The following is a 27,248-nucleotide window of genomic DNA, read 5'->3' as shown; positions in this document are numbered from 1 at the left end:
CTCAGCTCTCTGAAGAACCTTCGAGGCTGCAAGGGTAGGTAAGGCTGGACCCTTGTCAACAACCAACAACAGGGCAGATAATACAAATACAGGCTGCTTTGCAATGAACCTCTACCCACCCCCTCAAAGCTCAGCAGACTTCCAGCCTCAACCAAAGGAACCAGCCATTGGTTTAGCTGTAAGGATGAGAAATCAACCAATGCCCCCCTCCTCCTCCTCCTCCCAGCACCTACATCGTCTACAAAGGACAAGCCTACAGGCAGAGGGAAAAACCACAAACCAAGCAAAACCAGTTTCACCATCAATTTCTTGAAAAAATGGGTTTATTGATTTTTAAACTGCAAATAGTCGTTACAAAAAGTTTTTTTTCTTTTAAATAAATTCACACAAAGAAAGAGAAATAGAAAGCGACGGTAGTGACCAGCAAGAGGAATAATAATTACATTCATCTTAATGTGTGTGTGCCAGTTCTGTTTGCATTAACATTGGAAAACTCCAAAACCTGGAATCCAGAACCTCAAATCTGCAATCGGAATGTCTAGAGATGGGCACGTGAAGTCAAAGGGTTTCTTTTTTTTTTTTTCCCTTTTAGAAGCTATACATTAAAAGTTGTTTTCCTTCTGTACTGTCACAGAACTTTTACATACATTCTCAGTCCTAGTTGTGAAAGGCCAAAAGAGAAAGAAACTCAATTTGCAGTCCAACACAAAGGGGGGAAATTTCTAAAATAAATAATCCAACAGTTTTTTGCATTTTTTTAAATTAATTTTTCATTTTTTTAAAATAAAATAACCAAAAAAAGTGTAAAGTTACAAAAAATGTCGTTGAAGAATAATATATTAAAACTGTGGAAAAAAAGGAAAAAGACACGTCACAAAATTTTAAGATTAATATGAAGATCATAATTTAACATAAAAGAATATATTCTATGGATTTGTCATCCCGATAAATATGAACAAAATTAACAAAAAAAAGCATAGTTTGGCAATAAATACGTTTTGATAAGTTAAATAAGCTTTTTTATATTGATGTGCAGTGACAAGCAAAATTTTTGCTCTCCAATTTCTGAAGTTATATGAAGTTTAAAACCCAGGGAAAAAAGCATGGCGTGAGTGCTCTAAGGATAGACCTACGGTATTCTAGAGCAAAAACCATTAAAGCTACTTCTACAGGAAATCGTTTTACACAGATATTGTATGTGGAATGAATACCATTAACTGCTCACCCCTTACATGTTTTTTTTAAGCTTTACTCTCATTTTTTTGTTGTTTTTTCTTTTAAGATGTCACATACGAACTGGGGAACTTTAGCACCAAAATCAAGTCTCTCATAGTCCATCTAGCTTCCCCTTCCTCCCCACTTAAAACAAAAGAAAAAAAATTAAATCACAAAGTCCCACTTATGTCACAATCTTCATCCGCTTTTGCAGTCTTCCTTCCTGCAGACCTACACGAACCCAGGCAAGATTAGTCAACAGAGGTTCAGGTCGGGAAGAAAAAGGTTTTGAATGTCAAGCTAGGTTTCCCCAAAAACCCAAGTCTGGCAACAACTCTCCCAAGGCGGGTGCGGGGGGTTACTGGGGAGAGGGGAGAAGGAAGTGTGTGGGAGACTGGAATCAGGAAAGGTGCAGTTGTGTTGCCAGTGGAGGGAGCTGCTGGTTCTAAGTCCCCCCCTCCCCCGCCCCCCCTTCCCCTCCCCCTCCCCCTGGGCAGAGGCTCCGGGGAGGCCCACGGGTGCCCTCTGGCGCTGAAGAGGTAATGTAGTCACAGTGACAAAGTTAGATCACAAGGCACTAAGTTGCTTCTGTAAACTGTTACTGATTTTTCTTTTGTGATTTGGCACTTAAGGCTTAAGCTGGAAAAAAACGCATCTACTGACAAATATGGGACTTGTCTGTTATGCATGGTAAGTGGGCTATAAAATTGAGGTTGGGGGGGGGGTTCTAGCCAGAAGAAGCTATTGACAAATTGACTTGTCCTTATGTTGGGGAGGAGGGGCGTTTAAAGAGGGGGGAGGGAGGGGGCATTCCAAGGTCCAGGGGGAAAGGGGTTGAGCTTAACCTTGTTAATGTAGGGGTTTGTCAGGAATCGGATGGGTAGGGAGGGAAGGGTAGGGGATGTGGGTGCGGGTGCGGGGTCGGGGGTGGGGGGTGGATAGGCGGTGGGGGGGGGGGGTCCCTCCCTACCCTGGTTTAGTCATCTGAGATGGAAAGTCTGCTGAAAATGGGCAGGCGTCTTGAGTTGTCCAAAGTGGGGGAGTCTGAGCCACTGTGGCTGCTGCTGGAGCTGCTCAGGTAGCCCTCCTGGTCCGAGAGAGAATCCTGAGGGCTGGGGGGAGAGTCAAACATGTGAGGGGACTCAGACATGGGCCGAAAGAGGAAGGTGGTTGGGGAACCACCCCCCGGCAGCCCCATGCTAGGGGCAAAGAGGCTCGCCAGCTCCTGACTGGAGAAGGCGAAGGGGTTATTGGTGCCATCGGGCAGGGTGGGCGAGCCCAGGAGGTCATCGGCGCTCAGGATGGGGGGTGGGGTGATGGACGTGGGGCTGTCCAGCAGCCCCGTGGCAGCGGCGGTGGCAGCGGCACTGGGAAACCCAGCAAAGCTAAAGCTATGCTGGAGGCGGGGACGGTCAGCAGAGAGGTCCCGGGCCCCGGCCAGGGCACGGCGCTCCTCAGCGTTGTGGATGAAGTGGCAGCGGGGCCCATACGGGCAGAAGCCGATGGTGTGGAAGGTACGGCACAGCTCCGTCTTGTACTTGGGGTGGCGGGTCAGGCTTCGGAGCTCGTGGATGCCGTGCGCGAACTGGCACTTGTCGCCGTACTTACAGGCTCCGTTCTCCTCGAAGGGACGGCACAGCTCCGTCTTGTAGCGGCTGGAGTTGACCTGGCCGCTCCCCGGCTGCTTCTGGGTGGGCAGCAGCCGCTCGCCCCCTTCTGAGAAGGAGCGGTCTCGGAAGCGGCTGTCCCGAGAGCTCAGAGCTGGAGCTGGCTCGCCCTTGAGGCTGCTGAGGAGCTGGTTCTGGTGGAACTTGGAGCTGGGCAGGGTGACCGAGTGCCTCCGGGGGAAGCCCCCACCGGCAGGGGTGCCCACCGCCTTCCTGTCCAGCAGGCAGCCCCCGGCACTGGGAGTACTGTAGTTGAGCATCTTGTTACCCTGGAGGAGAGAGAGAGAAGAGAGACGGCGGTTAGTGACAAAGGCCATCCTCCAGGCCCAGAAGGGTACCCACTAAGGGCAGCCCCCTCCACGATCAGAAATGCTCCGTCTCAAAGGAACCCGCCATCCCCACCTCTGCCCTGGCAAACCCCTCGCCCTCTTTCTCCCATTCAACCAGCCAAGAGGGTTTACTCTGGCCCCAGGCATAAGAAGTCACAAAATTCCTGGCCTGTGTGAAAAAATTGTTTTACACATGCACCTACTCCACGCCGATCCCTGGAATGCACCCTCATATCCTGTCCCCAAAGCTACCACTTTCATCCATGAAATCCAACTTCTTCACCTCCCAAATAGATGCCTGCGTTGAAAATATCTCACACAACTCACAAACTCTCGTTTCCCACCCTCAGGAGACTATGAGCTAGGTCTCCTTTTAATCAGTCCCTGCCTAATTAACCGCCGCCCTCCCCCCAAACCTGGCCTAAGACTCTCAACTTCCTCCTTCAGAAGCATTCCATTCCTTTGGCAACAGATTTCCAGACTGCCTTTGCTTTACCTTGCTGATGGGAGGGGAGAGGGAGGGGCAGGAAGAGAAATCCCGGATTGGCAGGGGGGTGGGTTGGCAGGGAGAGGGATGTGATTCCCGAATACAAAACTCATTGCCCTGTGCTCCCAGAAGAGGTGCCTTCTACAGTGATCTCTCCCACCAGTCACTGCCCACCCCACCCCCTCCACTGGGAAGATGCCTTTGCAGTTAGTCTCCTGGCTGCAAGAGCACGCTTGGATAAGAGCGCCAGTGTTTAATCTTTAACGCAAAGCTGCAGGTGGGAAGGAAAAGGAAGGCACCAAATCCCCCCAGCCTCCTCCCAGTCAATAATGGATTTGGGGGAGGGGGGGGGGCAGAGGCACCAAAGGCAGGTCTCTGTTCCAATGGGACCCTATTCACCTGCCCAAACTGTACCCAAGATTTGGAAAGGGTGTGAGCAGGGGACCTGGGAGTTGGCTCCCAGCCCATGTGGGTGTCATTGTGCGATTTCTAAAGTTGGTCCCTTAGGATCAGCTGCGGGGGATCGGGAATCTGTAACAGCAACCACCCCACAGAGCGGATTACAGGAACCAAGTTGAGAGCCTGTTCCCAACAATGAGGTTCATTTAAAAAGTCCCGCGGGGGGAGGGAGCCAGAGAAAGAGAAATAGATCAAAGAGCGGGAGAGCCAGGAAGAGAAGGAAGAAGTGCCGGGAGAGTTCAGGCAGCCGCCAGGGCAACAGAAGTTTGGGAATGCGCAGGTAGGGAAGGAAGCTGAAATTCAAACTTTTTTGATGTTGCTCTTCAGCTCCAGGGTATCCCTGCACCCCAACCCTGCAGCCCTGGGGCCCTGGCAGCTGCACGGACTGGAGAAGCAAGCTGGGGAAAGAGAGCAACATGACCCGACGTGTTTAAAAGCAGGCAAAACACTTTAGCAATTAAAAGTAGCCTAGCAGCTTCTCTCTTTCAAATTGGGGAGAGGGGGCGAAAAAACTTGAACATCCACAGGCTTCTGTTATGTACGCTTAAACGGCACTCCTGGAATATTCCGGATTTAAAACTTGCTTTTTTCCACACCGGCTGGCAAGCTACACGGCTTGAGGGCCTCATTAAATCCTTCCTCGCCGAGACCCTTGAGCTCAGACCGGCATTTTGTAGTCGTGTCCCCCCATCCCCTCCATATCGAGGAGTCGTGGTCCCTCAGAAAACAGGTAAGCGGGTGAACCCGAGTCCCACTCTCACCCCAAAGATTGCAGCACGATCGGCTATAACAGAGGAAGCCTGGCTGAGCTGGGACGAACTGAAGTCCCATTGCAAACTCGTTTGGCAACATCCTTTGAACCACAACTCCTGGCCTTTTCTCGCAGATTCCCGGCCTCTCCAGGACAGAAGGGGAAATCTCCCAGCAAAACGTCATCCCGAGACTCACTTCCCCGAGGGACCCCCACCTCCCGACCCACAGTCCGGCAATGGGGCTGGAGAGACTCGAACCCCTCCCGGCAGCGGCGACACCCAGAGCGCGCACAGGGAAACCGAGCAGACTCGCGAAACCCGGCTCAAGAGCAGCACATTATGGACGAAAGAATCACCGAAAACTTGCCCCAATGCTAGTCAATGCCCCGCGTCCCCCAGGCAGCCCCACGCAAACTTCGCCCCCCAAAACTCTGGTCTCCGGATTCCCATGTAATCCCCGCCAGGAACTGTTGAAACTCAAAGGGTGGGGAGCAGAGAGTCAAAGTCCTTCAAACTGAGGGGAGAAATTGGGGCGGAAAAAACAACCATCTCGCCTCTCCTCCTCTCCCCCCAGCGTTCCCAGACCTAAACTTTCGGGGGTTCTTTTAGAAGACAAAAGAAAAAAGAAAAAGACTTTGAAAAGCAAACGCTCCGCCCCACTTTACCTTGCATAAAACTTCGCTCAAGTCGAAGATGGTGGCAGACACGAGGGTGGTGGTCATCCTGGGCGCTCGCACGGGGCAGGGACGAGGATCTGGTGTGCCGTGAAGGTCCCGGTGCGGGGAAGGCGCAGCCTCCGGCTCTCCGGTCTGGAGTCCCACACGCCTGCTCCCGGCGCCCCTCGCCTTTCTGACTCTCCCGGGCTGCGGCGCGCGAAGCCCAATTTATATAAGTTTCAGATTTGGTGGGCCGGAGGGGGAGGAGGAGCTTTAAACTTATTTAAATGAGGAAGAGGAGGAAAAAAAGTTGATTGACACTGAAGTTGAATCAGCCCTGCGGTCAAACTCTGGGAAAAAAAAAAAAAAAGAAACTTTCGAAAGGAAGAAGGGGGAGGGGAGACGAGGAAAGAAGGCGAATTAAAAAAAAAAAAAACCACTGCGAGCCGCGCACAACTTTTTTTTTCTTAAAGAGGAAAAGTTTCGAGTCCGCTCGCTTGGCTACCCCGCGCTGCAGGCGCCCTTCTCTGGGGCCGCGCGCCCCACAGTGGGGGAGGGGCGCCCCCCCCTTTTGTCAGCCTGCGAGCGCGGCTCTGTGACATCACTCATTCCACCCTCTTCGGGGTTCTGGTTGTTGTGTTGTTGTTTTTTTGTCGGGCAGAAAGGCGGGCTCGACTTTCTCTTTTTACAAGCGGGAGCAGAAACCAGTCCTTAGCGCCGGGGCTGCAGTTCCCATCTTGAGCTGATCTCCCTTGAAACTTCTCCAAGTTGCCGCACAACTTAACTCTTTTCCCGAGTTCTTTTCCGCACTCGGCTCCCCTCGGCAAACCCCAAGGGGAGAGGAGATTGGAAATAAGGGGCGCACAAAGCGTTCAAGCCTAGGGTTTTGTTTTTTTCAGGGGCGAAGGTGGGGGTTGGGGGAGGAGGATTAGGGAGACTTCCCCCCCCCCCCCAAGGAGGACCCGGCCTGGCGCGGGCGAGCACCAAGCGGTTTAGCGCGCTGCACGCGTCTCCACTCGCGCTCGTTTTGCAGCGGACACTCTCCGAGTGTGGGCAGGAGCAGGGGTGGGAGAGCGTCGCGAAAAAGACCACCGTCCGGGCGGATTGTTTGGGTGTTTGTTTAATTTTTACTGGAGTATAGTTGCCGGGTTGTTTTAACAGGCCTCCTTGTGGTATTTATTTCACGCATCAATCTTTAAATATTTTTGTAAAGAAAACCTAAATCCTCATGAACGCCCCTAATCCCCACCCCCCCAAAAAAAACACCCAGCAAGGCACGATTTTCCCCGCGCGCTCCGAACCATGGACCGCGCCGAAACTTCCCCCACCAACACACACACGCACACGCACACCCCCTAGATGCCAGAACAATGAAAAAAAGTTACTTTGCTAAGAATGTAGGTAAAGAGATGGGGGCAGGCAACACTTTCAACTTACTGTTGCTTCTCCCCCGCCCGCACGGGAACGGAACATATGGCTTGTCACACTGCGCTGTTTTGGCGGGATGGGGGGAGGGGGGTGTGGGATCCTCGAAACCGAAAGGCCCTGAATTATCACTCTTTTGAAAACTGGAAAGAATATATTTATTTACTGTTAGGTTCGGATGCCCCTCCACCCACCCAAATAAAAAACTGTTAACGTGTCCCCCACCGCCCCCTCGGTCTCCGCCGGAGTGCTGGAGTCAAGACCGAGGTGGAAACCGCGGCGCTGCGTTTCTTTCCTGTTTCCCCGCGTGCCCGGCCGCCTCCTCGGCCCTCGCACGTTTCTTCCCAGCACTCGAGGCCGCCGGGTCTGTTATGAAACCCTGTGCACTGAGTGGCTAAGAGCGGGTTCCATTGCGATGTAATTAGGTCACCCCATTATGAGCACGTTTCTTTGAAGAGGTCGGGGCGGGCCGAGCAGAGCGCTGGAGTCACACTCTCACCACCACCCCCCCACACATATTTTTACTGCATTTCTTATTTGTCAATAAATTTGGCCGGGCAAACCCGGAAACCAAACCTTCCAAATCACAACCGTTTTAGGAACCTGTTGTTTTTCACCTTCGCGAAACACACAGCTTTGGCTGCAGCCACAAACCTATGTGATCCCCAGTCCGGTCTGCTTTTATTTGTCCCCTCTGGCTTAAATTGATGGCCCCATTTTTAACCCGGCTGCTGCCCCTTGCTTTTCTTCTTTTGCTGTCCAGCTGCCTGTTGCTTCCCTCTCCCTGCTCCCATTTTTCAGCTTTTCTTGAAATCTGGCAAGCGCCAGAAGGAGAAATAACTTCCATCCACCTTAATTTAAATCATTCAAATGTAGGTTTCTTTCTTAAAGGGCTGTTTGCTCACTCCCTTCGCCGCCTCGAGAAGGAGGGGTTGGGGGAGCGGTTTTGTGCAGTTTCTTAGTGATGAGGTAATGAGTTCCAGATTTCAGGACAGAGTAGGGTGCGCGTTAAAACCACAAGGTTTGTCTGCGTCCCGATGTGAAGCTATTTCGGTTTTTTGATTCCCCCATTCCCCCAGCAAAAAAAAAGGCCCGTTGGTCTTTAACTCTGGAGGGTTCGCGAAGCTCTGCTGGGGGGACGAGGGAGGGGCGGAGAAGCAGGGGTGGAAAGCGAGGGGGAAGGGGTCCGGAGCGGGCTGGGCCCAGGGCGCGTCCCGACCCGCACCCGATGTCCCCCTCTCCGGGCGGCGCAGCTTTCCCCCCCGCGGTTGCGGGGCCGGCCAGGAGCACCTTGACGCGGCCTGGGCGCCCCAGTCTGGCTAAAGAGTCTTCCCCCCCCCACCCCCGGAAAGAGAACGCCGATTCCTCGAATTTCCTCCGTTTCCCAACTCCCGGAGGGCGCTCCCCTCCCCCGCTCCCAGGGGCGCGGGCTCCGCGGGCGGCGTCCAGCCTGGCCCGCTCGCTCCGGAGTTGTTTACCGGCCCCACCGACCGACCGGGTTTGTTCCAGCTCCCGGAGCCTGTCTCTATAATTAAACTCTTCTTTTAATTGTCGGGTTGCAACGTCATTTCAGGGACTTTCCAAGGGTGAGGGAGCCGGCCTCCTTAACCCTTCGCTGACCCGGCATCCGCGCCGCGGCGGACCGGGGAGCAGCGTCCCGCCGGGCCGAGGAGGGCCAGAGCCGGCCTGCCCCCGCCCGGACGTGCTCGGCAGGTGCCCGGTAGTGGCGGGAAAAGCTACGAGCCACGACCCGGGCCGGAAGCCCGACGGGAGGCGTGCGCGGCCCTCCCCCGCCTCCTGCGCTCAGCCCTAGGGTTCCTCGCCCGCGCCGGGCCCGGAAAGGCCTCCCCTTCACCTGCACGGTCTCTTCCGAGCGGGAGGCGATAAGCCAGCCAGGTTCGCCGTCCCAGGCCCGACTTCCGGGCCCTCCCCGCTCGTGCGGAGACGGTCCCCTTGCGAGGAGGGTCTAACCAGGTATTTTTGGCTTGGGGTTGTTAGGTTTTGTGAAGGGGTAAAGTGAAAGCCCTCGGAATTAGGGAAGCGCGATGGATGTATTCACCGGCCAGTTTGGGCGCACCTCGCGGCAGGTGAGGGTGTGGGGCGCTGGGCCACTGGCCCCTGGAGGGCCAGGCCTTGTCACCAACGCCCTCCAGGCACTCCTATCCCAGAGCCCCCTCCTGGCCCTGCCATTGTGGAGCCCTGCGATGTTGCGCTTCCTCCCCGCCTTCAGGTCATTTGCAAAAGAACCCAAATTCTTCGGATCGGACCCCACCCTTCCCCCCACCCTCTGCTACACAAGACCCTGGGACAGCGGCAGGGTTCCTGGATTAGAAAGAGGGAGGAAGGGCCAAGCGCTGCTGGAGAGTTACCTGGTTCAGATTCAGGTGTAGTGCTTGTGGAATGCAGATTCCTCAGCCTGGACCCAGGCCCAGTGAATCAGATGCTCTGGGGTGGGGCCAGGAATCTGCATTCCTTGTATATTTCCTGCTCGTGACTCAGTCACCAAGGTTTGAGAATCAGTGGTCCAGGACTTTGAAGTTGGGCCGTTTTGGATCCAAATCTTGGCTCTGCCATTTTCTAGCTGTGTGACTTTTCAAGACACTGACCAAAGCCTCTAAAATAGGGATAATAATTCTGCCTAAAATTGGCCAGTAAAGTGCCTAGTCTCATGTCTAGCTGAGCCCTTGTATATGCCCAGCCATTGTATGTAAACTAAACCATTCTTGGGGCCTTATTAAACTATGAAACAAATTCTGGGTGTATTCACTTTGCAAAAGGATTCTTCAGTATAGAGGTCCATGAAATGGTCAACTGACAGCTTTGATCCGATCACTCTGTGACCCCCAGACCCAGCTCTGGACAAGGCAAGCCCCGAGGCCTGGAAAGGGGGAGAGGGCACTGGCCCAGAGCCTGGGGAAGAGCAAGGTGAGTCAGGATGAGGTGATGGGGATCTGCTGCCCAACTGAAAAACACCTGATTGTTGTCACAAATATTTCTGAAAACTAGATCACTGGGGCCTGTTGATATCCAGTAAAAGCCAGACTCTTCTTTCTCTCAATATCCTCAAGCCCCTCATAGTGCTTAGTGGGCATGGCTCAGCTGCCAGTATCCTCCAAACCAGCCACAGGCTTCAAGAGAGGGCAGTTGACATCTACTGTAAATGCAGCTCTGCACAGTGTCAGGAACTTCTGGGGTACAGCTCAGGGAGCCCACCACCTCCTGCTAGGACTGAGAGTCCAGCCCCAGGGCTAGCACGGCCCTGGGGGCTCTCATTGCCTGGCAGTGAGATACCTAAACCCTCCTTAGGTCAATTGTTTTAACACTTTCCTGACAGAGATGTTCCACTATTCCATTAAGTTCCCAGGCGAGCCCACAGCTGCACCCCACCCCACCCTGCCTTCCTTGCCTGGGCCTGCCTAGAGACACAGGATAGCGCGTGAGCTTTGAGCCACCTAGACTTTGATGGGAAGCCCAACTCTGCCGGCTGGTTACCAGTTGCACAACCTCGAGCAAGTCACTTCACCTCTGGGATGGTCAGGAAGGTGAAGCCCTTTCCAGACAGTGCTTACCTCAGAGAGCCATTTGCCCCCAGCCACTCCAAGCTGCTAGCAGTTGCTGGTGGTTGCTGCACACCCCTCCCTGGGGCTTCCTTTTGCTGGGGCTTCAGGCAGCTCCCCAGCAGGCAAAATGCCTCTCTCCCAGTGGTGCCTTGCAGCCTGCAGCATTTTATGGAAATCACCTGTTTACTCCCCACTGGACTTTGAACTCCTCAGGGCCGGGGCTTCTATATTACCTGGAACTCATGAGTAGAACTGCGTAGGTGGTCAGTAAATTTTTTCGATTTGCACTGAACCCTTGCTGTTGAGCCCATTCGGAAACATTGGTCACCGTGAATCTAGCAGCAGGAGTAGAAGAAGGAACTGGCAGAAGTTCCAGGGGTGGCAGGAAGGGAGGGCTTGGGCTCTGCAGGAAGGGGGGATGGCAGCCTTAACACTGGGATGTTCAGAGGGCCAGAGCTGGTAACTCAAGGAGGCTGGGCTTCCACAGTTCGCCCAGGGCATGTTCTGTGCAGCTGTTAAGAGGCACTGGAATGAGCACTGGTCTAGGAGTTAGGAATAGGATCCTGGAGCTATTCTGCCTCCAGTTCAGTGGGTCATTTCTCTAGTCTGGGCTTCAGTGTTCTGAGATACAGATGGAAAGGGTGGACTAGGCTGGTGGTGCTCAGACATCACTCTGAGCAGAATTATCTGGGGAGCTTTCAAAATGATGAAGATGCTAGGTGCCAGGCCCCACCCCACCTCCAAACATTCTGCTTCAGTTGGTCTGAGGTGAGGCCCAGCATTTGTATTTTCTAAGCTCCCTAGATGACTCTACTATGAAGCCAGAAGCACTGGATTTGGTTGTTTTAGAGCAGTGGTCCTCCACTGGGGGTGATTTGCACCCCAGTGAACATTTGGCAACGTCTAGAGACATTTTTGGCTGTCACAACTGGAGGAGAAAAGGTCACTGCTATTGGCATCTAGAAGGTAGAGACGGGGGAAGCTGCTAAACGTCCTGCAATGCAGAGGCCAAGCCCCCACACCCCCTCATCACTACAAAAAATTATCTGGCCCAAAATGTCAATAGGACCAAGACTGAGAAACCCTATTTGAGATGTTCTTTCCAAGATTCCTGTGTGCCCCCAAAACCCCCTCTTTTCGGCAGCCCAAGTAATTTTTTTTCAAAACCTGGATCTGATCTTGTATTACAATTGCCTAAAACCCTTTGCTACCCATCCCTTTTAGAATAAAAACCAAACCCTTAGTCTAGCGTAATCAGACTCTTTTACTGCTCCAGTCTTGACTATCATACCCCTTCCCCTCCCCACCACCATCTCTCCCACCCCTCCAAGGTACTCCCTGTGCTCTAGTCAGTTTCAGATGAAAATGAACCATCCTTCCTCCTGCCCCAGGGCCTTGACACATGCCATTTCTTCTATCTGATTGACCTTCCTTTGCCCCAAGTAAATTCTAAGTCATTCTTTAGTACCCAGCTCAAGCATCACTTCCTCAACCATTCTTGGCGCCCCTCCCCCCATCAAGGCAAGGTATCTGTCTTCTCTCTTCTGTCTTCATGGAATATTCATTTCCTTAGTTATTTCAATTTGTGAGTTGTTTTTTTTTAACTATTTAACATACAGTAAAATTGACCTTTATTTGGTGTACAGTTCTATGAATTTAAACGTGTGAATAGATTTACGTAACCACCACTTCAATCAAGAAACAGAACACTTCCATCATTTTTTTTCCGCAAAAAAAAAAAAACTCCCTCACGCTCTCCCTTTGTGGTCAGACCCTCCCCATCCCTTACTCTGGCAAACCACTGATCTGTTCCCTATACTGTCATTTTGTCTTTTCCAGAATGCCATATAACTGGAATCATACAGTCTATATGAATTCACAGAGCATGATGCCTTTGAGATTTATCCATGCTGTTGCATGTATCAATAGTTCATTCCTTTTAATTGAGGAATAGTATTTCACTGTATGGGTATACCACCATTTGTTTATTCACCTGTTAAAGGTCACTGGATTAGTTCCTGTTTTTGGCCATTGTGAATAGAGCTGCAGTAAACACTTGTGTATAGATTTTTGTGTGAACGTAAGTTCTTATTAAATAAGTAGGAGTGGGATTGCTCAGTCATATGCTAAGTGTATGTTAAGGTTTATTTTTTTTTAAACTGCCAAACCTTATTTGAGAGTGGATATACCATTTTGCATCTCCCACAACTATATATGAGAGTCTCCAGTTGCTCTGAATCCTTAGCAGCACTTATAATTGTCAATATTTTTTCTTTTATCCACTCTAACAGGTGTGTAGTGGTATCTCATTGTGGTTTTCATTTGCATTTGTCTAACAGGTAATGATATTGAACAACTTTTCATGTGCTTATTTGCCACCTGTATGTCCTCTTTGGTTAAATGTCTGTTCAAGTCTTTTGCCCACTTTTTAATTGGGTTGCTTGTTTTCTTACTGTTGAGTATTGAGAGTTCTTTATATATTCTGGATACAGGCTCTTGTTGAATAAGTGGTTTGCAAATATTTTCTCCAGTCTGTACCTTATCTTCTCGTTCTCGGAACAAAGTATCTTTCACAGAGCAAAAGTTTTTAAATTTTGATGAGGTCTATCTTATCAGTTTTATCTATTATGCATCATGCTTTTGGTGACACATCTAAGGACTCCTTGCCTAACCTTAGGTCATTAAGATTTTCTATAGTTTTATGTTAGATCCATTTGGAGTTAGTTTTTATATAACATGGTTTAGGTTGAAGTTAAATTTTTTTTGCCTATGCAAGTCTAATCCCAACACTGTTTATTGAAAAGAGTACCATTTTTCTATTGAATTGCTTTTGTACCTATCCAAAATTCAGTTGGCCACATTTGTATGAGTCTCTTTATTCTCTTCTGTTGATCTGTGTGTCCATTCCTTCGCCAATACCACACTGTCTTGATTATCATAATTTTACAGTAAGTCTTAAAATCAGGTGGTATAATTCCTCCAACTTTATTCTTAATTTTCAAAATTGTTTTAGCTATTCTAGTTCTTTTGCCTTTTCATATAAATTTCAGATTCAGCTTGTCTATAACCACAAAAAAATCCTACTGGGATTTTTATTGGAATTGCATTAAGTCCATAGATCAATTCAGGAAGAAGTACATATTTACTTCTTTACTATTGTGTCTTTTAATCCGTGAACATGATATGTCTATTTATTTAGGTCTTCTCTGATTTCTTTAATTAGTGCTTTGTAGTGTTTAGCACACAGATCTTATATACATTTTGTTAGATTTATACCTAATATTTCCCTTTTTTTTTGGAACTAGAGTTGGGCCTTGAACAATGCAGGGGTTAGGGGCACCAACCTTCCTCACAGTCAAAAATCCACGTATAACTTATAGTTGGCTCTCTGGAATATGAGCAGTTCCTCATATCCATGGTTCTGCATCTGCAGAGTCAACCAACCTCGGATCACATAGTACTGTAGTATTTACTACTGAAAAAGATAAGTGGACCTGTGCAGTTCAAACCAGTGTTGTTCAAGGGCCAACTGTATTGTAATTTTTTATTTCAGTTTTCAATTTCTCATTACTTGTTTATAGAAATACAGTTGATTTTTGTGTATTGACCTTGCATCCTGTGATCTTACAAAAGTCACTTTAGTTTTAAGAAGGTTTTTTTTGGTAGATTCCTTGAGTTTTGGTTTTTTATTTTTTTAATATAGAAAATCATGTTGTCTGTGAATAGGAATAGTTTGACTTCTTCCTTTCCAGTCATATGCATTATATTTCTTTTCTTGCCCTATTGCCCTGTCTAGGACTTCCCCTATGATGTTGAATAGGTGTGGTGAGATTGGACACGCTCACCTTGACCCCGATCCTAAGGGAAAGCATTCGATCTTTCACTATTAAGTACGATATTAGTTGCCGGTTTTTTGTAGTCATCTTACTTTTCGACATCTCTCTTCCCCCCAGCATGTCTGCTCCAGGAGCAGGCTCTTCCTGCTCTCAACTCGACCGGCACAGTGCCTAGCACACAGTAGGCCCTAAATAAGTAATTCTCTACTTCGGCAACTTAGCCAGCAATAACCACTGTCCTGTGACAGACAACAGAGGGGACTGGCTGAACACACACAGACATCGCAAAGAATAATGTTACAATAAATATCCCAACGGGTCCAACTAGGCAGTGGCCCCATCGAGTTGACTATTTTAAGCTGTACAGCATCTGTAGATCGGCTTTCTAGCAAGCCATACTGTGTCAAAGCATTTATCTATGAGGAATAGATGACTGCTGTACGATAATTATTTTAGATCAAGAGCATTCCATTCTCAAAGGGAATTTAAACAAAAAGCTCTCAGCTCTGAAAAACAGGGGCTTTCAGGGTAAAGAGTCCCACTGCTCTGAAATCTTAGGCCCTCAGACGGGTGGGGTTGTTTCGCTAAATTTATTTCAGCCGCTTATAGAAACAGAAGGGGGAAGCGGGGGGCGGCTGCTTGCACACCAGCCCTGGCTCTGGAGTATTAATATCTGCCGGGTCAGACTTTTATTTGGGTTTTCTTTTACCTTTTGGGGGTGGGGAGGCAGGCAGCAACAGGAATATCTCCCAGCAGCACGTCTCTGAGCTGTGGTTTCCTACCTTCCTCTCTATACATTCCCTGGCAGGCCAGACCCAGCGCACCCCTCCCCTGCCTCACCTTGGGATGGCCCTCTACCCACTGAGTACCAAGCACTGGGCCAGGCCTTTTACTTTTTGACAGCAGCTTTCCTCCCAGGCCCAGAAAAAGTCTGAGCTCAGAGAGAGACAGACAGATTGAATCTACGTGTCTACTTTCTCGCACAAGTATGAGTGTAGGGAGAGACTAGGGCCTCTGTCCCAGGTGCCCATCAGGACCGCCCCTCCACCCATTTGCACCCCCAGTGGCTCCGCTACCTGGTGAAATCCAGGCCTTTTTATCCCTGTCTTCCTTCTCCTCAGGCTCCCCAAGCACCAAACACACATGCCTCATAGTACCCGATACCTGAACACTGTCTTCTGTCACAACCCCCCAACACAGAAAAAGGAGTTAAATGACACCGCCCTGTCGCTTTTTAAAACCTGTCCCTGCACTGCATTTAGAATTATCTATGGGGCACAGGTTAATTACCTCCCACAGACATGGGGGAAACTGAGGCACGGGAGAGGAGGCGGCAGCAGGTGACCTGCACCCACTGCAGGTTAGGTGAGACTAGTGTCCACCAGCTGGCCCCTGGAGGTTCCACGGAACCCGAAAGCACCAGAGAAAGGCAGGGCCCTGTGTCTGGGAGCTCACGGCTACGCGGCTGCAGCTGTCTTGAGGGCAGGAAGAGGAAACACACACAAGGAAGCTAAAAAATCTGCTGGGCTTAAGACTTGAATAATTACATGAGAATATGGGGAAGCACCTCACACAGTGCCAGGCCGGTGGGAACCCAACAAATGGCAGCTTGATTCTTTGGCAAACTCCCACTTCCTGGGTCACCAAGTTAGGTGGGGAAAGAGGCACCTGTCCTCTCTACTCCCCAGCCCCCGGGTAGGTTGGTGGGAGGGAGGATGGCCTGGGGTGGGAGGTGGGGAGAAGCCCAATATGAAGATTCTCCAGCTCTAAACCAGGGGATCTGCTTCAGCGAGGATCAAGGGTATAGCACTTACTTGTAAACTGTAAAGTGCCTGCAGGTACACTAAGTTCCTGTTTTGTCCTAGCTCCAGCCAGCTTGCTTTGAAATTATCCTCCAGCCCTATCCAGCAAAACCCAGCCCAGAGAGGCGCAGACCCCGCCCTCAGGAGCTGTCCCTGTGAGAAGCAGGACCCACCCTCCCCGCCAGAGCAGGGACCAGACAACTCTCGGAGGGGCGCCACACAGGCAGCCAGCAGAGGAGAGCATGGGTCTTTGCCACAACCCTGTGACCTCTTTAGAGTTGAGTTTCTCCCGCCAACTGCACCCTCCACCCCAGAGGGGGACCATGGGCCCCCAAACCAGGGCCTGCCCTTGTCTGACCAAAGGCAACCAGATCTGCTGCAGCTGTTCAGTAAGAGAACAAGCTCTCCCAGAGACCAGCGAAGCAGCTGGAGAAAGATTCCTGCCAGCCCGGGGGTGTAAATATTTATACAACGTGGTGCGTGGGAAGGGGGAAGGCAGAGAGAGGTGGCAGGAACGAGGCGGCACTGAGACCGCAGATTGAAGGAGCGTGTGCTTTGGGCTCAGGTGGGAAGGGCAAGAGGCTGCCGGATCCTAATCCCCACCTAAATTCCTACATCAAAGAGGCCGGGTCCTCGCCCCCAGCCCTCCTCTAGAATTGAAGGGAGAACTTAGAAGAAAATTCATCATCTATCCCCTCATCATCCCTCCTGTCTAGGTTGGCCCTCTGTGTAGGGAAGGAGGGAGGCTCTGCCTTGATAAACCAATTCTGCGGGGCCCAGGAATCAGGGCCTGGGGGCTCCTGGGGCTATGGTTCTAGGGTCTTGAGGGATGCTAGACCCAAGAGTTGGACTCTAGGACTGGAGGCTTAGAAAACATAAGGAAATGATAAGCAAAATATAAAATAAGCAAAGATTTCTCTCAAGCTTTGATATAATCAACAGTCTTTTCTAAAGTGGCCCCGGAGATTGTGCATTGATGAAGGAGGAGGAATGGATGGGACCCGGCAAGGGAGCAAGGTGTGGAGAAGGCGAGGGGGCACTTGATGGCACTTCCAGAGAAGCACGTGGCCACCATCACCACAGGGCCTAGGCGAAGGCAGCGCAGCCCGGTGGGCGTCCACCTGGCGCTCTTGGGCCCCTCCACCCCAGGGTGCAACTCAGCTGCAGCTGTGCCCCTGGCGGAGCAGTGACACATCCACCCCTCAGCTGGGCCCGCTGAGGACTCAGCCAGCACCCAATGGCATTGACGGCCCAGGGTGGGAAGCCAGCCTGGGCCAGGGAGGACAGCCAGATGGACTCCAGTTGATTTGCCTCAGACAGCTGGGCAGCAGGGCCAGGCCGCTCCCACCGCCTCCCACGCCACTCCAGACAAGGAGGGGTGCGGCTGCAACTTCTAGGATTTCTCTGCCACCGCACCCATCAAGAAGTGCCACCTGCTTCTATCGGTACCAGACCTGACCCTCAGGGCCTCCCACAGATGGGGTTTGTGTTGCTCCCAGTGGCCAAGAGCCTTTAAGACACCTCGCAGCTATCAGCCTCTTCTTGCATTCTTCCTGGGCCCTCAAAACGCCCACTGGCCAGGGGTGGGGGGCTGTTGGGAAGGAAGGACCTTCCACTGGAAAACTGCCTCAGTCTCCCCAGCAGACAGCTCCAGATGCCCAGGCTGGCTTCGGCCAGAGACCGAGGATCAAAGGATCCCCAGACTTCCCCCAGAGGCAGCCCCCAGGCTGCAAGGCCTCCCACCTACAGCACAGAGCTTGGCAAGTGATACATTCCCCATGGGGCACCTCCCCTGAGCCTCAGCCTTTCTGGGTGGAACCTGATGAGTCCTCCACCTGTCCACCGAGAAGGGCTGATTCCATCGCCTCCCTGAGCAGTGGGGCCCAGGCCCACACACCGTGGAGGAAACACCATCTGCCCCCAACCTTCAGCCCAGGCCTGGCAGACGACGTCAAGCCGCACAGAGGGAGAGCAGCACTGCCCCAGCCCACTCTCCAGAAGGAAGCCCCTCTTCCAAGGACCCCGGGGCTGGGGGAGAATCTGCAGACACCCAGGTCCTCTTCTGCCACCGTGGCTCTGCCTGCCGGCTGTGGCCTGCTTCTTGCCAGCACTGCTTAAACAGATGAACAAGAATTAAAAGCCTGTGTGGCCCGAGGAAAGCTTTAGGGGACAGAACTGAAGCCGAAGGAAAAGGAACAAGAACAACAACAACAAAAAACGATAAGAAATGGGAGAGGAGGGAAATTCAGGAAACAGACAGAATAAACCATCCGGGAATCCAGATGTAGAACAAGGAAAGCCAAAAGAAAAGAAAAATTATGCTAAGAAGGCAGAGTGGGGTGGGAAGGAGAATTGAGAATGAAAAAGAAGAGGGGGTAAGATATGAATACTCTGAAAAAAAAAGAACGTGAAAGCAAACAACACCAGAAAAAAATTAAAAATAGAGACCCAGGAGAGAAAAAGAGGCAGCAATGGATTTAAAACAACTGCTTTGACCCTCAACCAACCACAGTCAGGAATGTTCTGAGCCTTACTGCTTTTTGTGGATTTCAGACTCCTCCAAACACTGAGCAAGGACAGTCCTAGAAAAGCAAGCTTTCCTTCTTGCCCTTGTTTTTCCTACAATTCGCCCAATTCACCCCCACCATTGGTCTTTTGCAGAGTGAGGGCTGATCTTCCTGGGGCAAGGCCAAAAACCAGTCTAGTTCACTGCAGAACCTGGTGGCTTCCATCATGCTGTCTCTGGAGGGCGCCCTGGAGAATCTGAGCAGAAGCGTTAGGTGTGATGGAGCTGGGTCATCAGTTCTGCATCTTCCAGGGAGCTCTCAGAGGACCAGGGCTAACCCAATCCACAGACCCACGGCTCCTGGAACAAGAGGGGTTCATGGAAGATTGGTATACCCAACTCTAGGCAAAACTAGAGGAGTCCCAGCAAATGCAACTTTTGGAAACAATGCTGACGATCTAAATTCATCTCCAGACATTCTGAAGGGGACCTAATGATAGCCACAGTTTTCTCACTGCCATGGTGGGCAAACAACTTCTGGAGGTTTGCCTTCACTGCCTAGTGTCCATAAACCCCATGAACACTTACAGAAGACACTGGTTCCTCTCCTTTTGCCTGTCTGGCCTCTTGATTCTGCCTTCTGTTGCTTCTCTTTCTTCTGTGACTCCGCCAATGCCTCTCTCCTCTGTGTCTGCTTTGGTTTTTCCATTTCCCTTAATGAATCAAACCCACCTCTACCTACTCTTCCATTTCTCTAGGGCAGCAGGAGTTGGGAGAAAGCTGAAACAAACCAAGGCAAAATCAAGAAGTAAAGGAAGTAAAATGCGAGTGAATTTATATAGTTTAGCACCCAGCTTTTGTGCCCCGGCTGTCCGCGGTGGGTGAGGCAAGCTCCCCATGGACAAGGGTTGAGCCTCACCAGGCCACCTAAGACGGCTCCTCCAAAGTTCAACCAAGGGAAGCCACAGGGGCTGAACTCTGATTGACTGAGGCAAAAAAACTGTGCCCACACCAGCCCTTCTCCCTTGAGAATTCTTAAGTACCTGCCCCTGATTCTGTACATTCCGAAAGTCACGTTTTTCCAAGTATCAACAACTGAGAGATGTGACAAAATGTACAGAAGGGATAATATCTAGGTTGTGGCCTTAGATACTCAACCCTGTTTCTTCCCATCCCTCCTAACCTTCAAACCTGTCACAGTCATGTAATCTATGACTCAAACTATTATTTAACCATAAAAAAAGACAAAGCAGGAAATTAGAGGCTGAATGACCTAAAATGTATTCCATTCAACTGAGCTAATCTTCTAATAAGGGTGTGTATGATAATAAGTAATGCCATATCTGTTCTGGAAGATGGGAATGTTGCAGGGAAAAGTGCATGGCGACTGCAGATCCTAACTTGTCGAGATTTGTCCTCAAGAGGGTAAGTGCCTGGTCCTAGGCCAAGTTGCCTAGCATTTTGCTAAACAAATCTTCAAGTCTGAGAACCAGTGTGCTGCAATGGAGAGCACCCGATGTTGAGTGACCCCCTTCAAATCCTAGCACTGCCCCTTCCTAGGCCAGCAAGGCACTTACCTGCCCTCCCCTAGTCTTGTCTGTTGTGAAATGGCAGTGACAGCAATACCCATCTCCTGGGGCTGCCGTGAGGACAGATGAGCAAAGCACTTGGCATGAGTGAGCAGCTCACTCCCTGAACCACCCCGTCAACTGTTGCTGTATGTTAAGCAGCAAATTGGCAAAACCAAGACGGCTGGAGGCCCCACAAAGTGGGGCTCCACGGAGTCACTGGAAAAGAGTCAAGTATCCCAAGCAAGAGAGAGAAGAGGGTCCCCTAGGAGGCCCAGGCAGCTGGCGGGTGGAGCACAGCACGGAAAGCCAAGGACAGCCACTCAAACCGTGGGTGGGAGGACACAGGGGGCTGCTCTCCAGTCCTTCCGCATTAGCGCAACGTGCTGCATCCCCACCCTCCCTGTGTTCAACCTTACGTGAGACTCCGCTCACACTGACGTGGCCCCCACTATGTGCACGGCCCTGGCCAAGCGGAGGGCTGTAGCAGGGGGTGAGCTTAAAAATGATCGCCGGCCTCAGAGAATTAGTAACTGGCCATTTTTGCCCAGATTCAGAAATCTGTCCTTGTAGGAGCTATTGTAAGGATACGACCAAACACTGAGAAATTCTTATTTCATGGCCGATTTTTTTTTAAGTAGAAAGGCAAAGAGTTCAAAAAATGTTCTGGAAATGTGAACAGCAAATGAATCTTGGTAATATTTAGGTAGTATTATTAACTTTTAGGTGAAATAAGAACAATGTGGGGGGCTTCACTGGTGGCGCAGTGGTTGAGATTCTGCCTGCCAATGCAGGAGACACGGGTTCGAGCCCTGGTCTGGGAAGATCCCACATGCCGCGGACCAACTGGACCCGTGAGCCACAACTACGGAGCCTGTGCTCCACAACAAGAGAGGCCGCGACGGTGACAGGCCCGCGCACAGCGATGAAGAGTGGCCCCCGCTCGCCGCAACTAGAGAAAGCCCTCACACAGAAACGAAGACCCAACACAGCCAAAAATAAATAAATAAATAAATAAATTTATAAAAACAAAAAAAAGAACAATGTGGGTAAGTATAATGAGTTCTTTTTTTTTAGAGATACATACTGAAATACTGATAGATGAAGTGATATGACCTGACACATTGGAATTACTTTAAAATTATATGGGACGTGGGGAGGCAGATGGTGATGTAAATGGACAAACTTGGCCGAGTTGGTGATGTTGGTGACGGGTATGTCTCCTTCTGTATATGTTTGAAGTTTTGCATAATGTTTTAAGTTCATAAAAGCTGAAAAAAAAATGTTAACTCAGGGATTCTCCTCTTACTGGTTCTTGCAACACGATATTTACTTCCCAAGGACATGTGCTCTTGGACAAGAGATAAGGCTGTGGGGAGACCTGCCAGGAGCTGGGAAGGGCTGGAGAACAGACAGGGAGACCACCACTCCGGGATCAGGAAAGTGCCCCAAACCCTCCGCCTCGCACATGCTGAGGACCAAGAATGCAGTCCTGCCCCTCAGGGCCTCCCAGGCCGAGAAAAAACATTCAGAGGGACTATTGTCCATTTGCACTGCTTTTGAACTCAGTGAAAATTATTTAATTGGTTTCAGTGTATTTTAAACCACAATGAACTTTTTTTTTTTCTAGCAGACAGCCACTATAGCAGAGTAGGCAGCTATTCTAACCTCACTTTCTTCAACTGGTAAAGTGGGGAGAATCACACGTACCCCATTTCCCAGAGTGTGAGGTAAATGAGATTAATGGTCCTAAAGTGCCCTAGCACTGGAAGCACTGATAAAGGCCGGGTCTGATTTGAGGGGTGTTTGGCAAATGTCGACCAGACCACGGTGGAGCCACCCCAGCTTGGGCGCTCTGTTTGATATGTAGATGCTTCACTTAAACATCTAAATTAAATACGAGTCAAGGTACACATTCTCTGAGACCTCTTTGGGCCAGGCAACCTGCTGAGTGTCGGCCCCTTTGGGTATCACAAAGAAGCCACTGCTGTCCCCTTCCCTCCCCAGAGGAGCCACCCCTGCTCTGGGAAGAACAGGGATGAAGCTCCCAGAGTTTTCTCTCTAGATGAAGAATGAGTCAGAAAATGAGGAATAGGGGGCTTCCCTGGTGGCGCAGTGGTTGAGAATCTGCCTGCCAATGCAGGGGACACGGGTTCGAGCCCTGGTCTGGGAGGATCCCACATGCCGCGGGGCAACTAGGCCCGTGAGCCACAATTACTGAGCCTGCGCGTCTGGAGCCTGTGCTCCGCAACAAGAGAGGCCGCGATAGTGAGAGGCCCGCGCACCGCGATGAAGAGTGGCCCCCGCTTGCCGCAGCTAGAGAAAAGCCCTCGCACAGAAACGAAGACCCAGCACAGCCATAAATAAATAAAATTAAAAAAAAAAATAAAGCAAATAATTAAAAAAAAAAAAAAGAAAATGAGGAATAGGGCACTGCCTAGTCTGGGCTGTGGCTTTGAATGGAGAAATGCATCCTAAGAAAGCAGATCTTCAGCAGCTCAGCTCACTCCCAAAGATGGGGGCAAGGGGTCTGGGGCGCACAGACACACAGACAGCAGGCCCTGTGCTCAGCAGCACCCCGACAGGGAGCTTCTGGAGCTCTAAGCAGCTGAGCGGGCAGGACAGCCTCTAGACACCAGGGGGCAGCACAACACACCCTCCAGGGGTCCGAGGGACCCACCAAAGGTGACCTGGCAACAGACAGCTTCCAAGACAAATCTCAGTAGCCAGGGCATGCAGAGGGAAGAATCCCAGAGAGGCAGATGGCCCACACCGCCAGTTCAGAAGTCTTTGCCAGTTGCCCCAGGCAACTGGTGAGTGGCTTCCTGCAAGACCAGCTTCAGCCAGAAGAGGGTGTTTGTGACTTCGGGTGAGGGACCCACAAGCTACAGGGCTGGCAGGGACGAGGGAGATAGTAAAAGCAGAAGGTAGACTGGTGGCTGAGAGAACGGCCACGCCAAGTCCTTGGATCCTTGCTCTAGAACCTCCTGCCAAGCGGATGAAAGGTGTGTCCCATCCTAACTTGCTCCACATTCTTTCATTCCACTGTCCACTGGACCCCACCACATGTTCTCTGTGCCTTCACCCCAGAAAGAAATAGAAAGGAAGAGAGCCCAAGACAAAGTTCGAAAGTTCTCGAAAGGTCCTTGGGCTTTGGGATCTTTGAAATGCATTCACAGGATTATTCTAAGCTCTCAGAAAGCCCCCTGGCTCCAGAGAAGAGAGCAGTCTCTGTTGTGAGACCTTTGGAGCTACAATGCCTGGGTTCAAATCCCAGCTCTGCAATAATGGGCAAGGTACTTAACCCTCTGTGCCTCAGTTTCCTGCTCTGTAAAAAGAGGATAACAGGGCTTCCCTGGTGGCGCAGTGGTTGAGAATCTGCCTGCCAACGCAGGGGACACAGTTCAAGCCCTGGTCCGGGAAGATCTCACATGCCCCGGAGCAACTAAGCCCGTGCGCCACAACTACTGAGCCTGCGCTCTAGAGCCCGCGAGCCACAACTGCTGAGCCCGCATGCCACAACTACTGAAGCCCACGCGCCTAGAGCCTGTGCTCCGCAACAAGAGAAGCCACCCCAACGAGAAGCCCGTGCACTGCAGCGAAGAGTAGCCCCCGCTCGCCACAAGAGAAAGCGCGCGCTCACCCACGCAGCCAAAAATAAATAAATAAATTTTTTAAAAAAGAGGGTAACAATGACTCTCTAGGATCACTGCTTACAACAATGGCTGGTTACAATATGGGAAGGCATTTGAAGAGAGCGTGAAGTCCTCATAGAAAGCAGCTCGGAGACGTGCATAGTACTGCTCTCAGCACAGGCCAAAAGCCCCAAAGGTCTGTGCTTCTTTCCATCAGAACTCAGTTCAAGGAGACCACCAGGCTGTGGAGGCTGCCTGGAGCACAGGCCCTGCGTCTGGAGTGGGAATGGGTTTAGCTAGTGCTTCCCTGGGGCAGTGGAGAGGTAAGCAGGTACCCAGCGCAGCCCTCCTGTGCCCACTTCGGGTTTTGTGCAGGACAAGCAGAAGACATCACTCAAATCTAAGCTGGGCTTGTTAAACTCCTCAGCCAGAGGCTGAGAGGCAGGCTGGCCGCCCTGTGCGGACTGGGGAGAGCCAGCCTTGCAGAGGCGAGGCCTGCACCAGAAGGTATGAGGAGCCTGCCGGCCTCAGAGCAGGGCTGGGCTTCCCCGGGATGCAGAGGGATGGGGAGGAAAGAGTTAAGTCGACTCTGGGCTCTGCAGCTATAAACAGTGAGCCAAGAGAGGGAGGGAGCTGACACAGGATGTGGCCAGGGCTGAGCTGTCTGATTATTAACTTCACTTTTATTTGGAGGGGGATTCAGATTCTCTGTTTTACTTCCCATCAAGGAAGTGAAAGCCCAGGTCTCGGAGGGGCCTGGTTTCAAATTGTTTTGTCACAGCTCATTTATTTTTCCTCTTAAATAAATAAACAAAACCACCTCTTTGTTTTCCCCTTAATGAGCGTTCAGCAAATCATCTGCGGGTGAGGCATGAAAGGAGTTTTCTGGAGTCCTTCATGAGGCACTTTGGCTTTTTCTTTTAAAAGGAAAAAGAAAGGATTCTTCCTTTAGCTTCCACCTTCTCCAAGACTCTCAAGGCACTTTGTTTTCTGCTTCATCCTGAGATCTCAGCCTGAAATCATGACCTCAAGCCCAGCCAGATGCATAGACCTTCCTTTGCTGGTCCTTGGGGTCTGCCCTGCTGCCTGCCATCCCATGTCACAGGCTCCGACCCCAAGGCCACACAGAGGAAGCAATGAGAACACTTGGGGCTCAGTGCTTAGTCCTCTTGGTCAAGCTAGGACCCATGGTTTTTGTTCCTATGGCACCCTGACGTTTCCACCAAAAATAACAAAGCAATTAAACACACAAAAGGACTCCATTACAGGGCTTAAGAAAACACCATTACATGTTCCTTTGCTCAAGGTTCAGAGTGTTTGGGAAATCTGTTTACAACACCAAAACCCATTCAATAATTTCATGATGCTCCTGCAGCAACCCTTTCCTGAATGACCTACACGTGCGAGGCACCAAGGGGGATGCAAAGACCACCGTCATACAGTCCCTACCTTCATGGTGCCCACGATTCAGTGGCAGGGGATGCAGAGAGGAAAACAGGAGATCCTACAGCAGAGACCAAGGGAGCTTCCGGTGAGCAAGGAGGGAAATGACAGGCTCTGCTGGAAACGAAGGGGGAGAACTGGAGGAAGGCTTCCCGGTGAAGCTGATATTTAAGCTGCATCTCGAAGGGCTGATGATACTAAGAAGAAAGTGTATACTAGAAGCTGAAAAGTACCCAAATGACAGAGAGACAATATCGATGTGTGAGCCAGATCAGATATGAGACCACAGGAATGGTGGGGCCTGGAGGGCCTATGGTTCCTCAAATGGCATTCAGAATGGCAGCTAAAGTCCTCACGGTGGAGAGGGGCTGAAAGGAGGCGGCCACTTGGAGTCAGCTCCAGGCTGCCAGTCCTTGGCCTGGAGACTGGCCTGCCTGTGAAGAAGCTGCCCTTTACGCTGTGAGCAACAAGATACAACACTTGGATACACACTCGTCTGGGCTCCAGACGCTCTGCTAGCCCCAAACACCTGATGACCACCAGGAACGACGTTTGCTGCCTGTTTGCTGCCTCTGGCTTTCTCTTTTGGAACACGGGGCAAGAAGAAATCAGGGGGCTGGAACAAGTCCAATGCACTTACAAAGGCTCGGGCTCCTAATGCTAACGGGATGGGGTTTCCAAACGCCCCCGAGGGAGTTGCCAGGATCCAGGATTTTCTTCAAGTTCTTGGAAATTCTTTGCCGTCCCCGTGGCATCGCAGCTTCCAACCGCAAGCCCGCCCTGGCCTGGCTGGGCCGGGGCCCCGGCCACGAGAGGGTTAAGGCGCCGCCAAGATGGCCGCCTTGTTTTGCACTTCGGAGGGGGTCACGCGGGAGGCTGCCCTTTGCCTCTGGGGAGGCGGTCAAGGTCCTGCCCCTGGCGCTCTGCCCTCGGCGGCTTGACGGCATCTCCTCCCCTGCGCGTCCTGCACTCCGGGACCTCCGAACCTTTCAGGCCCCAGGCGAGCCAAACTCCCAGCCTTCCAGGCAGCAGACCGGGCCTTGGAGGAGCGAGGCAGGGAGGCCCCCTCGGAGATACCGGGCCGGGGATGCGCGCCGGCGGGGTCCCTTCGGCCTCTAAGAACGTCTGGGGCCCGTGAGCCGAGGCCGCAGCCTGGGCCGCGATCCCTTTCTATTTTCTTGTCTCCTGGCTGAAGCCGCCCCAGCTGTCTCCCGGGTAGGCCTCCGAGGGCTGCTGCCGGCAGCAGCCGGTCAGGGGCGCGATGGACGTGGTCGCACTGCCCTCCAGTGGCCAGTCCGCCGAACAGCACGGTGGGCCGGGGTCGGGGTCCCGGTGATGGCGCAATGTCCGCACACTCGGCCGTCCCTCCTTAGAGAAGGGCTTCCTTCCCCTTGCTGCATTTGAAGATGTGGCCTTGCTCATCCCCAGTGCCTTTTATAGGCGGCTCAGGTGGCCCTTTGCCACAGTGGACACTGATCCAACAGCAGGGGATTTGCCTCTGCGCCAGTGGTTCTCAAACTTTTGTGCGCACCGGAATCCAGGTGCCTAGTTGGTTCAGACCCAGATTGCTGGGTCCCACACCCAAAGTCAGAGAATTTGCATTTCCTCTCTAACAAGTTCCCAGGTGCTGCTGCTGGGACTACGTTTATAGAACCACTGGCTCAGTGGCTCATCCTGTCCTGGGGATTCTGTCATCCACCCACTGGGCACTGAGGACCAGAAGTGACCGCCACCAAGATCCCACCCTCATGGGGCCCACTCTAACAGAGAAGAGAGATTTGTTTAAACAGATAATCTCATAAATAAATATAAGATTCCATTTGAAAAAGTTTTCAAATTCCCATGGAAGAAAAGAATAAGGTGCTCAAAGAACATACATACATGGAAAACTATTTCAGATATGGGATG

The 27,248-nt window shown here is 51.3% G+C and overlaps 1 protein-coding gene across 2 annotated transcripts; it reads right to left on the bottom strand.

Annotated features, from left to right (window-relative positions):
* Positions 1-305: 305 nt before the first annotated feature.
* ZFP36L1 (ZFP36 ring finger protein like 1) lies at positions 306-26,784 on the bottom strand. Of its 2 annotated transcripts, none has more exons than XM_082384415.1 (2): positions 25,347-26,784; positions 306-3,151 (listed from the first exon to the last, which is right to left on the bottom strand). In XM_082384415.1, the coding sequence occupies exons 1-2, from the start codon at positions 25,350-25,352 to the stop codon at positions 2,192-2,194; spliced, it is 966 nt and encodes a 321-aa protein (XP_082240541.1). In that variant the 5' UTR covers positions 25,353-26,784; the 3' UTR covers positions 306-2,191. The 2 variants fall into 2 exon arrangements, with proteins under 2 accessions (XP_082240541.1, XP_082240540.1); XM_082384414.1 differs by lacking the exon at positions 25,347-26,784 and adding an exon at positions 5,575-5,938.
* Positions 26,785-27,248: the final 464 nt, after the last annotated feature.

This window comes from Balaenoptera borealis, assembly GCF_965194805.1.
Source record: "Balaenoptera borealis genome assembly, chromosome: 3".
Classification (NCBI taxonomy): Eukaryota; Metazoa; Chordata; class Mammalia; order Artiodactyla; family Balaenopteridae; genus Balaenoptera; species Balaenoptera borealis.
Note: the sequence above shows the minus strand (reverse complement) of the source record. Positions and strands in the feature narration are given on the sequence as shown.